We start from the raw sequence: 14,733 nt of genomic DNA, 5'->3' as shown, positions 1-14,733 counted from the left end.
CATGAATAAGTGACACAGAATGACATCTGTCCTTTAATACACACATCAAAATTGTCTCTAAAAGTGCACTTTTTCACCTGAAAAATGCTGGTCTACTTGTGGTCCCCAGAGTCTCCAGAGGTACCAGGCCCCCCTGCTGTAGAACCAGCTCCCTGTCCAGGTACGGGAGGCTGACTCCATCTCTACTTTTAAGATTAGGCTTAAAACCTTCCTCTGTGAAAAAGCGTATTGTCCGTAATTTTGTAGTTCCAGTTATTATCCTAGAAATAATTATCATACTTAGACGGTCGTCTAATTATTAGCTTAACATCGTAGTTATGCTGCTATAGGCCGAGGCTGCCGGGGTCCAGAAACATGATCATCTGACAGGCCTCTGTCACCCCACTGGGTCATGGCTTCCTCTCCTCTCCTCTCCTCTCCTCTCCTCCTCTCCTCTCCTCTCCTCTCCTCTCCTCTCCTCTACCTCTACCTCTACCTCTCCTACCTATTCTATCCTCTACCTGTCCTCCCCCCTCTCTACTCAGCCGGCCATCAGCAGGAGGGTCCCCTGACATGAGCCTGGTCCTGCTCAAGGTTTCTTCCTGTTAAAGGGGAGTTTTTCCTTGCCACTGTTGCTTGTTGGGGGTCAGGCCCTGGGATTCTGTAAAGCACCTAGAAACAGTTTTGATTGGAACAGAAGCTATATAAATAAAGATTGATTGATTGATTGCAAATTTCTTCCATGTCCATGTGAGGGTGACGTTAATTGTGATAGGGACTTGTCTCACAGGGATGGAAAATGTACAGATTTTGTTTTATAGTACTAGATGAATAAAGAAACACTGAGAGAAGGTGACTAATTATTTTCTCTATAATTACTATGGTGATTTACACTGAAAACACTGGTGAGAGCAACACATACATCTGCTAAGGATGATTGTGCAGGATTAATTAAAAATAGTTGGTAACAAGTAGTTTGGGGATATCCTGTGTATCTTTATCAAACATATCTTTGGCAGTTATTAGCTGTTTGCTGTCTGTTTTAGCAACTGTATACAAACTACTTATACATTAGCCATATATCACCATTGCCCAGAAAGTTGGCCTAAAACATTTTGGCCTATTAAATTATGTTAGTTTTGAAATGTTTTTATCTTCTGAGAATAAAATATTTGAAATAAACATATTAAATATTGTTACTCCAATTTTGTGTGCAACAATAGGCAGAGTAAAGTAAATAGGACAAAGTGAAAATCAGTCAACTTTTCCTCAGGCACCACAAAACAAGGGAATAGGTTCCCAAATAATTATATTAATTTGAATGCACCAATTTGTTGTTTCATTTTCTGTAAACACTTTATGGTCTTGAAAAAACAAAACTAATGTTGAACATAATGAAATCAGCTTCCTTTATTATAATTCAGGGTGAATATGTGATTGAAAGACCAGATGGGACTGTACCCACAACATATGTGTTCAGGGAGTCAGTTACTTTTTCTTTCCTTTCCTGCCTGTGCATTTCCTTCTTCTTTTCAAAGCTTGTTGGCTGAACTTGGGCACAGCCATCGAGGTGGAGCAATGAGGCCCACCATCCTTCGCATCAGGCAGCTCTTGAACAGTGGACAGTGGAATTCACAGCATTCATTTGTGTGTCCTCCCTTGGTGTCACCTTTGACTGAATTTTAGGCCGCTTGGAGTCGTGACAAGTTGGGTCATCATCTTTATAGTCATGCTTTCTTTTCTGCCCTGTTTTTAACTGGCTTGCTTGGTTGTGCTGGGTGCTTTCACACTGCGACTGTAAAGACTGTCCATTTTCCTTGCTGGCAGTAACCTCTGGCTCTTTACAGGTAGTCCCCACCCTTCAAGACAACAAATACTTGACTTAAAAAAATATCTGAGATCCTGCAATTTTTTCAAATGGATAAGTCAAGGGTTTTAGGACTGAAACGAATGATCTTTGTGTAGACTTACTCAGTGTTTGTCAGAAAACCATGTTGCAACAGTTGAGCTGGGGTAATGCGCGTAGCAGGATCAAGGTCAAGCATTTTCTTTAACAGGTCAACTAACAGACTAAGGTCTGGATTTTCGCAGCCTTTTGTGCGGAAGGCCTGGAACAATAAAAAGTGATTTAAAGTAGCTAATTACCCTGTAAATATATTCTTTACGCTATACAGAAAGTGTTGTTACATTGGTGTGAATAACAAATTAAAACTGGAAAAACTTACGCTTAAAAGGTCATCCAGAGAATCCAGAAGCTTATCACCTGCTGTTCTGAGTTGTGTCTAAACAGATAACAGAAAATGAGTTAAGGATAACAAAATAAACATTCCTACCTATTCATTTGGGGAAAAAATGAGAGTCCGTACGAAATATCTTGGACAAACTACCACACATACCTTTAGTTTCCATGATCGATTCCATGGGCACAAGCTTTTCTTAAAGTATTGATTCGTTTTTATGCCTGCATCTAGCATTCGATTCGGAGGTTGACCTAATAGTTCCACAATGCTCCTCATCTGTGGGTAAAGAAAACACCACGTCACAATATTCACCAAAAAAAGTTTATGTTACAGAAAAGTTCAAAGAAAAGAATGAAGTAAACTACAAATATACTTACCATGTCATACTCATTGTTCCCATCAAAGAGCCGATCCCCAAGGTGCAACTCTCCAACCACACAGCCCAGAGACCACATGTCGACAGCCTCTGTCAACGGAAGACCCAAAAGGACCTCTGGAGACCTATAAAAGGGTGTTACTTTGCTTTTTACACTTGGTTATTTATACTGTAGATTTCCATGATTTTAAACATTTGCAAAAATAATTACCTGTAAGAGAGGGCCTGTATAACTGAGCCCTGTGGTATACTGGATGCAACGTCTGCAAGACCAAAGTCGATAAGTTTGATTCTGAAGGGTTGCTTTTCATGGTCCACTAGCATAATATTGTCCAGCTTTATATCACAGTGTGTTAGTCCCACACTCCTCAGAGATTGAAGTGCAACTGCAAGCTTAAAGCGAATAAAACACTTTCACAATACTTTTTCAACATTAGACCAAGGGGCTATTCATGAAAAAGGAAGTGCAGCGAGACATACCTGTTGGACAATTAATCGGATTCCCTCTAGAGGCAGAGGACGAAAATCGTTCTCCACCATGTAGTCAAAGAGACTTTTGTCCAGGTACTCAAAGACGAAGCAGAAATATCCTCTGTCAAAAAAGGCTGCGTGAATCTGGACAACGTTGCATATTTCTGGATCCAGATTTTTAAGCTTTAGCAGGGCTTGTATCTAAAGAGACAAATATCAAGGTTCACCTTAATTAAACCATATACAAGTGCAAATAGGAACAAAAGTTATTATTACTTACTTCATCCTCTACACAATCATAGTAATCTTCTTCTTTCTTTATGACTTTGACTGCCACAGTCTTGTTGTCTTTGAGTCTTATACATTTGACTACTTTGCCAAATGTACCCTCTCCCAGAATGGACAGCACCAGATAATTGGTTTGTCTGGAAAAGAGTATGCTTCCAATTTCCACTATGTTGTGCTCGTATGCGGATGGATATGGACACCAATGTTGGTAGCTGATATGTTAGAAGAGAGAAGAAAAAAGATTAAGAGAAGTCTCCTTTAAATCAAAATGGAGTACAAACTCTAGGGAAACACTGATCTCATGACAAGTTGGAGCCATTATTAATTATCAAGCAATTTATTAAGGTCGTCTTCAGTATCATTGATCACCTTAAGCTTCCCCTCACTGCACAGTGCCCCACTTACCAAAGGACTAAGCCACCCTCACAACTGTATCCAAAGATATACAATGCCTGCCTGATATTTCTCTCCTTAATAACCCATCATTTCTCGTTATGTTGCAGAAACTTTATGAGCCGCTTCACTCATAAAGCTGCAGTAGAACAATAATAAAATGGATATACAGGACTTCTGGTTGATTTGGGGACATGGGTTACGATTACATTTTTGTACATCTTGTCTGCCAATTTTGTCTACCTATATCTGCTGTCACCCTATTCTCAAAAGAAAATTATTTCATGTTCATTTTTTTTGTGCACGGGTAAGGGTATATAATAAAAACATAACTTGTCCAATGCTCAGACTCTAAAAAATCATTCCAGAGGAAGTCAATCAGGTCCACCATTTTGTCAAAAACCTGCAATCTCTACAAGGCCAGAGATTTTATTTTTAGCTAATGTAAATTTCCTTGCCAAATAATTGAATCAATCAAAACTTACCCGTGTGCCATCTTTTGTGTAGTGCTGAGTAGTGTTTGTTATGACTCTACAAACGAGAATATTTCCAAGCAGAATGAAACAGCCAAAGTTATTCCTATCTTAAAACCTCCTTACAAACGTAATGTCAAATTGTAGACCGGTTTCGCTACTACCCCAGTCCTCAAAAATACTGCATAAAAATGACCTATGTTAGACTCTATCCTTTAATACCAAAGCTCAAAGTATATGAAGTGGTTTTTCTTTTAAATATATTTGTCTATCATGTTCAAAGATCAAAGACATGATATCCCTTACCCACAGCCCCTCGATCACCCTTTGTCATTTTCTAAAGTACTGGTAAGTTTAACAATCGAAAACTGTAGTTTGTGTGATAGTAGACTCTCCTCTCCCCCATAGACTTCAATGGAAAATGACAAAATGGAGGGAAAAGCCAAATCTCAAAGCCCACTCATCTTAAACCGAGGCTGTATTGTAAATAACTGCGCTTATTTTAATTTATTGGTTAGTTTTTGTTTTAAAGGTTTATGGGCAAACTTAAGGGTAAATATGGGTTAATGTAATGTTTAAAGGACCGTACATCAAGGTGTTACATTAACGTCAGCCGCTCAGTGGCAAGAAAGCAGCAACATTGTTAGTAGAAGAGAGAACACAGGCCCTTCGCTGGATGTGATTGCAAAAACAATGTCGGACTCGTAGCATTTTGGTCCCCTCCCAGTCTGGCAGCGATGAAATGTTTAGCATTCGTTGCTTATCGCTGGCTGTCACGGTGGTGTCCAGAAAACGAGGTGTCCTTTGTAAACAATTGGAACAGTTTTGGGGAAAAACTGGTCTAATTAGAGAGATGGTGTCCATCCTCCCGGGATAGTGCCTCTCTATTTCTAGTAACTTGGTCAATTATATTGACCAAAGGGACCTGAAACCAGGGTCCAGACCAGGATGCAGAGTTGTAGCCTACACTCTCTGCTGTTCCATATTTCCATCCACCAATAATAACATATTTTATATTTATTATATATATATTTTCAGATCCCCGTATTCATCAAAAGGTCTAACCGCCATTGTAGCTGTACGCTGGCCTACCGACCTCTCCCTGCTGACCCACTCTACTCTTATACCAGCAGCTTGTACAATTAATGTGTTCCTTGATCTCTGCCTATTCTCTCCTCTCATCTCCTACCTATTCTATCCTCTACCTGTCTCTTACCCAGTCCCCCATCAGCAGGAGGGTCTACATGAGCCTGGTCCTGCTCAAGGGTTCTTCCTGTAAAGGGAGTTTTTCCTTGCCACTGTTGCTTGTTTGGGGTTTGGCCCTGGGATTCTGTAAAGCACCTAGAAACATTTTGATTGTAACAGAAGCTATATAAATAAAGATTGATTGATTGCAAATTTCTTCCATGTCCATGTGAGGGTGATGTTAATTGTGATAGGGACTTGTCTCACAGGGATGGAAAATGTACAGATTTTGTTTTATAGTAGTAGATGAATAAAGAAACACTGAGAGAAGGTGACTAATTATTTTCTCTATAATTACTATGGTGATTTACACTGAAAACACTGGTGAGAGCAACACATACATCTGCTAAGGATGATTGTGCAGGATTAATTAAAAATAGTTGGTAACAAGTAGTTTGGGGATATCCTGTGTATCTTTATCAAACATATCTTTGGCAGTTATTAGCTGTTTGCTGTCTGTTTTAGCAACTGTATACAAATTACTTATACATCAGCCATATATCACCATTGCCCAGAAAGTTGGCCTAAAACATTTTGGCCTATTAAATTATGTTAGTTTGAAATGTTTTTATCTTCTGAGAATAAAATATTTGAAATAAACATATTAAATATTGTTACTCCAATTTTGTGTGCAACAATAGGCAGAGTAAATAGGACAAAGTGAAAATCAGTCAACTTTTCCTCAGGCACCACAAAACAAGGGAATAGGTTCCCAAATAATAATTATATTAATTTGAATGCACCAATTTGTTGTTTCATTTTCTGTAAACACTTTATGGTCTTGAAAAAACAAAACTAATGTTAACATAATGAAATCAGCTTCCTTTATTATAATTCAGGGTGAATATGTGATTGAAAGACCAGCTGGGACTGTACCCACAACATATGTGTTCAGGGAGTCAGTTACTTTTTCTTTCCTTTCCTGCCTGTGCATTTCCTTCTTCTTTTCAACGCTTGTTGGCTGAACTTGGGCACAGCCATCGAGGTGCAGCAATGAGGCCCACCATCCTTCCCATCAGGCAGCTTCCTCTGAACAGTGGAATTCACAGCATTCATTTGTGTGTCCTCCCTTGGTGTCACCTTTGACTGAATTTTAGGCCGCTTGGAGTCGTGACAAGTTGGGTCATCATCTTTATAGTCATGCTTTCTTTTCTGCCCTGTTTTAGGGTGGCTTGCTTGGTTGTGCTGGGTGCTTTCACACTGCGACTGTAAAGACTGTCCATTTTTCTTGCTGGCAGTAACCTCTGGCTCTTCACAGGTAGTCCCCACCCTTCAAGACAACAAATACTTGACTTAAAAAAAATCTGAGATCCTGCAATTTTTTCAAATGGATAAATCAAGGGTTTTAGGACTGAAACGAATGATCTTTGTGTAGACTTACTCAGTGTTTGTCAGAAAACCATGTTGCAACAGTTGAGCTGGGGTAATGCGCGTAGCAGGATCAAGGTCAAGCATTTTCTTTAACATGTCAACAAACAGACTGAGGTCTGGATTTTCGCAGCCTTTAGTGCGGAAGGCCTGGAACAATAAAAAGTGATTTAAAGTAGCTAATTACCCTGTAAATATATTCTTTACGCTATACAGAAAGTGTTGTTACATTGTGTGAATAACAAATTAAAACTGGAAAAACTTACGCTTAAAAGGTCATCCAGAGAATCCAGAAGCTTATCACCTGCTGTTCTGAGGTGTGTCTAAACAGATAACAGAAAATGAGTTAAGGATAACAAAATAAACATTCCTACCTATTCATTTGGGGAAAAAATGAGAGTCCGTACGAAATATCTTGGACAAACTACCACACATACCTTTAGTTTCCATGATCGATTCCATGGGCACAAGCTTTTCTTAAAGTATTGATTAGTTTTTATGCCTGCATCTAGCATTCGATTCGGAGGTTGACCTAATAGTTCCACAATGCTCCTCATCTGTGGGTAAAGAAAACACCACGTCACAATATTCACCAAAAAAAGTTTACGTTACAGAAAAGTTCAAAGAAAAGAATGAAGTAAACTACAAATATACTTACCATGTCATACTCATTGTTGCCATCAAAGAGCCGATCCCCAAGGTGTAACTCTCCAACCACACAGCCCAGAGACCACATGTCGACAGCCTCTGTCAACGGAAGACCCAAAAGGACCTCTGGAGACCTATAAAAGGGTGTTACTTTGCTTTTTACACTTGGTTATTTATACTGTAGATTTCCATGATTTTAAACATTTGCAAAAATAATTACCTGTAAGAGAGGGCCTGTATAACTGAGCCCTGTGGTATACTGGATGCAACGTCTGCAAGACCAAAGTCGATAAGTTTGATTCTGAAGGGTTGCTTTTCATGGTCCACTAGCATAATATTGTCCAGCTTTATATCACAGTGTGTTAGTCCCACACTCCTCAGAGATTGAAGTGCAACTGCAAGCTTAAAGCGAATAAAACACTTTCACAATACTTTTTCAACATTAGACCAAGGGGCTATTAATGAAAAAGGAAGTGCAGCGAGACATACCTGTTGGACAATTAATCGGATTCCCTCTAGAGGCAGAGGACGAAAATCGTTCTCCACCATGTAGTCAAAGAGACTTTTGTCCAGGTACTCAAAGACGAAACAGAAATATCCTCTGTCAAAAAAGGCTGCGTGAATCTGGACAACGTTGCATATTTCTGGATCCAGATTTTTAAGCTTTAGCAGGGCTTGTATCTAAGGAGACAAATATCAAGGTTCACCTTAATTAAACCATATACAAGTGCAAATAGGAACAAAAGTTATTATTACTTACTTCATCCTCTACACAATCATAGTAATCTTCTTCTTTCTTTATGACTTTGACTGCCACAGTCTTGTTGTCTTTGAGTCTTATACATTTGACTACTTTGCCAAATGTACCCTCTCCCAGAATGGACAGCACCAGATAATTGGTTTGTCTGGAAAAGAGTATGCTTCCAATTTCCACTATGTTGTGCTCGTATGCGGATGGATATGGACACCAATGTTGGTAGCTGATATGTTAGAAGAGAGAAGAAAAAAGATTAAGAGAAGTCTCCTTTAAATCAAAATGGAGTACAAAAACTCTAGGGAAACACTGATCTCATGACAAGTTGGAGCCATTATTAATTATCAAGCAATTTATTAAGGTCGTCTTCAGTATCATTGATCACCTTAAGCTTCCCCTCACTGCACAGTGCCCCACTTACCAAAGGACTAAGCCACCCTCACAACTGTATCCAAAGATATACAATGCCTGATATTTCTCTCCTTACACCATTAAAATAACCCATCATTTCTCGTTATGTTGCAGAAACTTTATGAGCCGCCTCACTCATAAAGCTGCAGTAGAACAATAATAAAATGGATATACAGGACTTCTGGTTGATTTGGGGACATGGGTTACGATTACATTTTTGTACATCTTGTCTGCCAATTTTGTCCACCTATATCTGCTGTCACCCTATTCTCAAAATAAAATTATTTCATGTTCATTTTTTGTGTGCAGGGTAAGGGTATATAATAAAAACATAACTTGTCCAATGCTCAGACTCTAAAAAATCATTCCAGAGGAAGTCAATCAGGTCCACCATTTTGTCAAAAACCTGCAATCTCTACAAGGCCAGAGATTTTATTTTTAGCTAATGTAAATTTCCTTGCCAAATAATTGAATCAATCAAAACTTACCAGTGTGCCATCTTTTGTGTAGTGCTGAGTAGTGTTTGTTATGACTCTACAAACGAGAATATTTCCAAGCAGAATGAAACAGCCAAAGTTATTCCTATCTTAAAACCTCCTTACAAACGTAATGTCAAATTGTAGACCGGTTTCGCTACTACCCCAGTCCTCAAAAATACTGCATAAAAATGACCTATGTTAGACTCTATCCTTTAATACCAAAGCTCAAAGTATATGAAGTGTTTTTTGTTTTTAAATATATTTGTCTATCATGTTCAAAGATCAAAGACATGATATCCCTTTACCCACAACCCCTCTATCACCCTTTGTCATTTTCTAAAGTACTGGTAAGTTTAACAATCGAAAACTGTAGTTTGTGTGATAGTAGACTCTCCTCTCCCCCATAGACTTCAATGGAAAATGACAAAATGGAGGGAAAAGCCAAATCTCAAAGCCCACTCATCTTAAACCGAGGCTGTATTGTAAATAACTGCTCTTATTTTAATTTATTGGTTAGTTTTTGTTTTAAAGGTTTTATGGGCAAAACTTAAGGGTAAATATGGGTTAAATGTAATGTTTAAAGGACCGTTCATCAAGGTGTTACATTAACGTCAGTTAATGCCACTGTTGCTTGTTTGGGGTTTGGCCCTGGGATTCTGTAAAGCGCCTAGAAACAGTTTTGATTGGAACAGAAGCTATATAAATAAAGATTGATTGATTGCAAATTTCTTCCATGTCCATGTGAGGGTGACGTTAATTGTGATAGGGACTTGTCTCACAGGGATGGAAAATGTACAGATTTTGTTTTATAGTAGTAGATGAATAAAGAAACACTGAGAGAAGGTGACTAATTATTTTCTCTATAATTACTATGGTGATTTACACTGAAAACACTGGTGAGAGCAACACATACATCTGCTAAGGATGATTGTGCAGGATTAATTAAAAATAGTTGGTAACAACTAGTTTGGGGATATCCTGTGTATCTTTATCAAACATATCTTTGGCAGTTATTAGCTGTTTGCTGTCTGTTTTAGCAACTGTATACAAATTACTTATACATCAGCCATATATCACCATTGCCCAGAAAGTTGGCTAAAACATTTGGCCTATTAAATTATGTTAGTTTTGAAATGTTTTTATCTTCTGAGAATAAAATATTTGAAATAAACATATTAAATATTGTTACTCCAATTTTGTGTGCAACAATAGGCAGAGTAAATAGGACAAAGTGAAAATCAGTCAACTTTTCCTCAGGCACCACAAAACAAGGGAATAGGTTCCCAAATAATAATTATTAATTTGAATGCACCAATTTGTTGTTTCATTTTCTGTAAACACTTTATGGTCTTGAAAAAACAAAACTAATGTTTAACATAATGAAATCAGCTTCCTTTATTATAATTCAGGGTGAATATGTGATTGAAAGACCAGATGGGACTGTACCCACAACATATGTGTTCAGGGAGTCAGTTACTTTTTCTTTCCTTTCCTGCCTGTGCATTTCCTTCTTCTTTTCAAAGCTTGTTGGCTGAACTTGGGCACAGCCATCGAGGTGGAGCAATGAGGCCCACCATCCTTCCCATCAGGCAGCTTCCTCTGAACAGTGGAATTCACAGCATTCATTTGTGTGTCCTCCCTTGGTGTCACCTTTGACTGAATTTTAGGCCGCTTGGAGTCGTGACAAGTTGGGTCATCATCTTTATAGTCATGCTTTCTTTTCTGCCCTGTTTTTAACTGGCTTGCTTGGTTGTGCTGGGTGCTTTCACACTGCGACTGTAAAGACTGTCCATTTTTCTTGCTGGCAGTAACCTCTGGCTCTTTACAGGTAGTCCCCACCCTTCAAGACAACAAATACTTGACTTAAAAAATATCTGAGATCCTGCAATTTTTTCAAATGGATAAATCAAGGGTTTTAGGACTGAAACGAATGATCTTTGTGTAGACTTACTCAGTGTTTGTCAGAAAACCATGTTGCAACAGTTGAGCTGGGGTAATGCGCGTAGCAGGATCAAGGTCAAGCATTTTCTTTAACAGGTCAACTAACAGACTGAGGTCTGGATTTTCGCAGCCTTTAGTGCGGAAGGCCTGGAACAATAAAAAGTGATTTAAAGTAGCTAATTACCCTGTAAATATATTCTTTACGCTATACAGAAAGTGTTGTTACATTGATGTGAATAACAAATTAAAACTGGAAAAACTTACGCTTAAAATGTCATCCAGAGAATCCAGAAGCTTATCACCTGCTGTTCTGAGGTGTGTCTAAACAGATAACAGAAAATGAGTTAAGGATAACAAAATAAACATTCCTACCTATTCATTTGGGGAAAAAATGAGAGTCCGTACGAAATATCTTGGACAAACTACCACACATACCTTTAGTTTCCATGATCGATTCCATGGGCACAAGCTTTTCTTAAAGTATTGATTAGTTTTTATGCCTGCATCTAGCATTTGATTCGGAGGTTGACCTAATAGTTCCACAATGCTCCTCATCTGTGGGAAAAGAAAACACCACGTCACAATATTCACCAAAAAAAAGTTTACGTTACAGAAAAGTTCAAAGAAAAGAATGAAGTAAACTACAATACAAATATACTTACCATGTCATACTCATTGTTCCCATCAAAGAGCCGATCCCCAAGGTGTAACTCTCCAACCACACAGCCCAGAGACCACATGTCGACAGCCTCTGTCAACGGAAGACCCAAAAGGACCTCTGGAGACCTATAAAAGGGTGTTACTTTGCTTTTTACACTTGGTTATTTATAGATTTCCATGATTTTAAACATTTGCAAAAATATTACCTGTAAGAGAGGGCCTGTATAACTGAGCCCTGTGGTATACTGGATGCAACGTCTGCAAGACCAAAGTCGATAAGTTTGATTCTGAAGGGTTGCTTTTCATGGTCCACTAGCATAATATTGTCCAGCTTTATATCACAGTGTGTTAGTCCCACACTCCTCAGAGATTGAAGTGCAACTGCAAGCTTAAAGCGAATAAAACACTTTCACAATACTTTTTCAACATTAGACCAAGGGGCTATTGATGAAAAAGGAAGTGCAGCGAGACATACCTGTTGGACAATTAATCGGATTCCCTCTAGAGGCAGAGGACGAAAATCGTTCTCCACCATGTAGTCAAAGAGACTTTTGTCCAGGTACTCAAAGACGAAGCAGAAATATCCTCTGTCAAAAAAGGCTGCGTGAATCTGGACAACGTTGCATATTTCTGGATCCAGATTTTTAAGCTTTAGCAGGGCTAGTATCTAAAGAGACAAATATCAAGGTTCACCTTAATTAAACCATATACAAGTGCAAATAGGAACAAAAGTTATTATTACTTACTTCATCCTCTACACAATCATAGTAATCTTCTTCTTTCTTTATGACTTTGACTGCCACAGTCTTGTTGTCTTTGAGTCTTATACATTTGACTACTTTGCCAAATGTACCCTCTCCCAGAATGGACAGCACCAGATAATTGGTTTGTCTGGAAAAGAGTATGCTTCCAATTTCCACTATGTTGTGCTCGTATGCGGATGGATATGGACACCAATGTTGGTAGCTGATATGTTAGAAGAGAGAAGAAAAAAGATTAAGAGAAGTCTCCTTTAAATCAAAATGGAGTACAAAAACTCTAGGGAAACACTGATCTCATGACAAGTTGGAGCCATTATTAATTATCAAGCAATTTATTAAGGTCGTCTTCAGTATCATTGATCACCTTAAGCTTCCCCTCACTGCACAGTGCCCCACTTACCAAAGGACTAAGCCACCCTCACAACTGTATCCAAAGATATACAATGCCTGATATTTCTCCTTCCATTAATAACCCATCATTTCTCGTTATGTTGCAGAAACTTTATGAGCCGCCTCACTCATAAAGCTGCAGTAGAACAATAATAAAATGGATATACAGGACTTCTGGTTGATTTGGGGACATGGGTTACGATTACATTTTTGTTCATCTTGTCTGCCAATTTTGTCTACCTATATCTGCTGTCACCCTATTCTCAAAAGAAAATTATTTCATGTTCATTTTTTTTGTGCACGGGTAAGGGTATATAATAAAAACATAACTTGTCCAATGCTCAGACTCTAAAAAATCATTCCAGAGGAAGTCAATCAGGTCCACCATTTTGTCAAAAACCTGCAATCTCTACAAGGCCAGAGATTTTATTTTTAGCTAATGTAAATTTCCTTGCCAAATAATTGAATCAATCAAAACTTACCAGTGTGCCATCTTTTGTGTAGTGCTGAGTAGTGTTTGTTATGACTCTACAAACGAGAATATTTCCAAGCAGAATGAAACAGCCAAAGTTATTCCTATCTTAAAACCTCCTTACAAACGTAATGTCAAATTGTAGACCGGTTTCGCTACTACCCCAGTCCTCAAAAATACTGCATAAAAATGACCTATGTTAGACTCTATCCTTTAATACCAAAGCTCAAAGTATATGAAGTGGTTTTTCTTTTTAAATATATTTGTCTATCATGTTCAAAGATCAAAGACATGATATCCCTTTACCCACAGCCCCTCTATCACCCTTTGTCATTTTCTAAAGTACTGGTAAGTTTAACAATCGAAAACTGTAGTTTGTGTGATAGTAGACTCTCCTCTCCCCCATAGACTTCAATGGAAAATGACAAAATGGAGGGAAAAGCCAAATCTCAAAGCCCACTCATCTTAAACCGAGGCTGTATTGTAAATAACTGCGCTTATTTTAATTTATTGGTTAGTTTTTGTTTAAAGGTTTTATGGGCAAAACTTAAGGGTAAAATGGGTTAAATGTAATGTTTAAAGGACCGTACATCAAGGTGTTACATTAACGTCAGCCGCTCAGTGGCAGGAGAGAGAAAGCAGCAACATTGTTAAGTGGAGAAGAGAGGAACACAGGCCCTTCGCTGGATTGTGATTACGCAAAAAACATGTCGGACTCCGTAGCATTCTCTGGTCCCCTCCCCAGTCTGGCCACGATGAAATGTTTAGTCGCATGTCGTTGCTTCGTCGCTGGCTGTCACGGTGGTGTCCAGAAAACGAGGTGTCCTTTGTAAACAATTGAACAGTTTTGGGGAAAACCTGGTCTATTAGGAGAGATGGTGTCCATCCTCCGGGATAGTGCCTCTCTCATTTCTAGTAACTTGGTCAATTATATTAGACCCAAAGGGACCTGACAAACCAGGGTCCAGACCAGGATGCAGAGTGTAGCCTTACACACCTCTCTGCTGTTTCCATATTTCCATCCACCAATAAAACATATTTTATTATTTATTTATTATTATATATTTTCAGATCCCCCCCGTATTCATCAAAAGGTCTAACCGCCATTGTAGTGTACGCTGGCCTACCGACCTCTGACCTGCTGACCCACTAACTCTTATACCAGCAGCTTGTACAATTAATGGTTCCTTGATCTCTGCCTATCTCTCTCTCATCTCCTACCTATTCTATCCTCTACTGTCCTCCCCCTTTCCTCTCTATACCAGTCCCCCATCAGCAGGAGGGTCCCTACATGAGCCTGGTCCTGCTCAAGGGTTTTCCTGTTAAAGGGGAGTTTTTCCTTGCCACTGTTGCTTGTTGGGGTTTGGCCCTGGGATTCTGTAAA

The 14,733-nt window shown here is 38.8% G+C and overlaps 3 protein-coding genes across 3 annotated transcripts; all 3 read right to left on the bottom strand.

Moving 5' to 3' along the window:
* Nucleotides 1-1,579: 1,579 nt before the first annotated feature.
* LOC130515269 (homeodomain-interacting protein kinase 2-like) lies at nucleotides 1,580-4,448 on the bottom strand. The gene is made up of 9 exons (XM_057015432.1): nucleotides 4,233-4,448; nucleotides 3,347-3,566; nucleotides 3,076-3,267; nucleotides 2,807-2,988; nucleotides 2,597-2,720; nucleotides 2,376-2,495; nucleotides 2,205-2,261; nucleotides 1,951-2,087; nucleotides 1,580-1,838 (listed from the first exon to the last, which is right to left on the bottom strand). Exons 1-9 carry the CDS (start codon nucleotides 4,241-4,243, stop codon nucleotides 1,580-1,582), a joined length of 1,302 nt encoding a protein of 433 aa, XP_056871412.1. The 5' UTR covers nucleotides 4,244-4,448.
* A 1,842-nt stretch (nucleotides 4,449-6,290) lies between these two features.
* LOC130515268 (homeodomain-interacting protein kinase 2-like) lies at nucleotides 6,291-9,145 on the bottom strand. The gene is made up of 9 exons (XM_057015431.1): nucleotides 9,135-9,145; nucleotides 8,242-8,461; nucleotides 7,971-8,162; nucleotides 7,702-7,883; nucleotides 7,492-7,615; nucleotides 7,271-7,390; nucleotides 7,100-7,156; nucleotides 6,847-6,983; nucleotides 6,291-6,735 (listed from the first exon to the last, which is right to left on the bottom strand). The coding sequence occupies exons 1-9, from the start codon at nucleotides 9,143-9,145 to the stop codon at nucleotides 6,369-6,371; spliced, it is 1,410 nt and encodes a 469-aa protein (XP_056871411.1). The 3' UTR covers nucleotides 6,291-6,368.
* A 1,360-nt stretch (nucleotides 9,146-10,505) lies between these two features.
* LOC130515267 (homeodomain-interacting protein kinase 2-like) lies at nucleotides 10,506-13,370 on the bottom strand. Its single transcript, XM_057015430.1, has 9 exons — nucleotides 13,360-13,370; nucleotides 12,473-12,692; nucleotides 12,202-12,393; nucleotides 11,933-12,114; nucleotides 11,729-11,852; nucleotides 11,502-11,621; nucleotides 11,331-11,387; nucleotides 11,077-11,213; nucleotides 10,506-10,965 (listed from the first exon to the last, which is right to left on the bottom strand). Exons 1-9 carry the CDS (start codon nucleotides 13,368-13,370, stop codon nucleotides 10,599-10,601), a joined length of 1,410 nt encoding a protein of 469 aa, XP_056871410.1. The 3' UTR covers nucleotides 10,506-10,598.
* Nucleotides 13,371-14,733: the final 1,363 nt, after the last annotated feature.

Source organism: Takifugu flavidus, chromosome 18 (assembly GCF_003711565.1).
Source record: "Takifugu flavidus isolate HTHZ2018 chromosome 18, ASM371156v2, whole genome shotgun sequence".
In the NCBI taxonomy this organism is placed as follows: Eukaryota; Metazoa; Chordata; class Actinopteri; order Tetraodontiformes; family Tetraodontidae; genus Takifugu; species Takifugu flavidus.
This window is presented reverse-complemented; position numbering and strand designations above follow the sequence as displayed.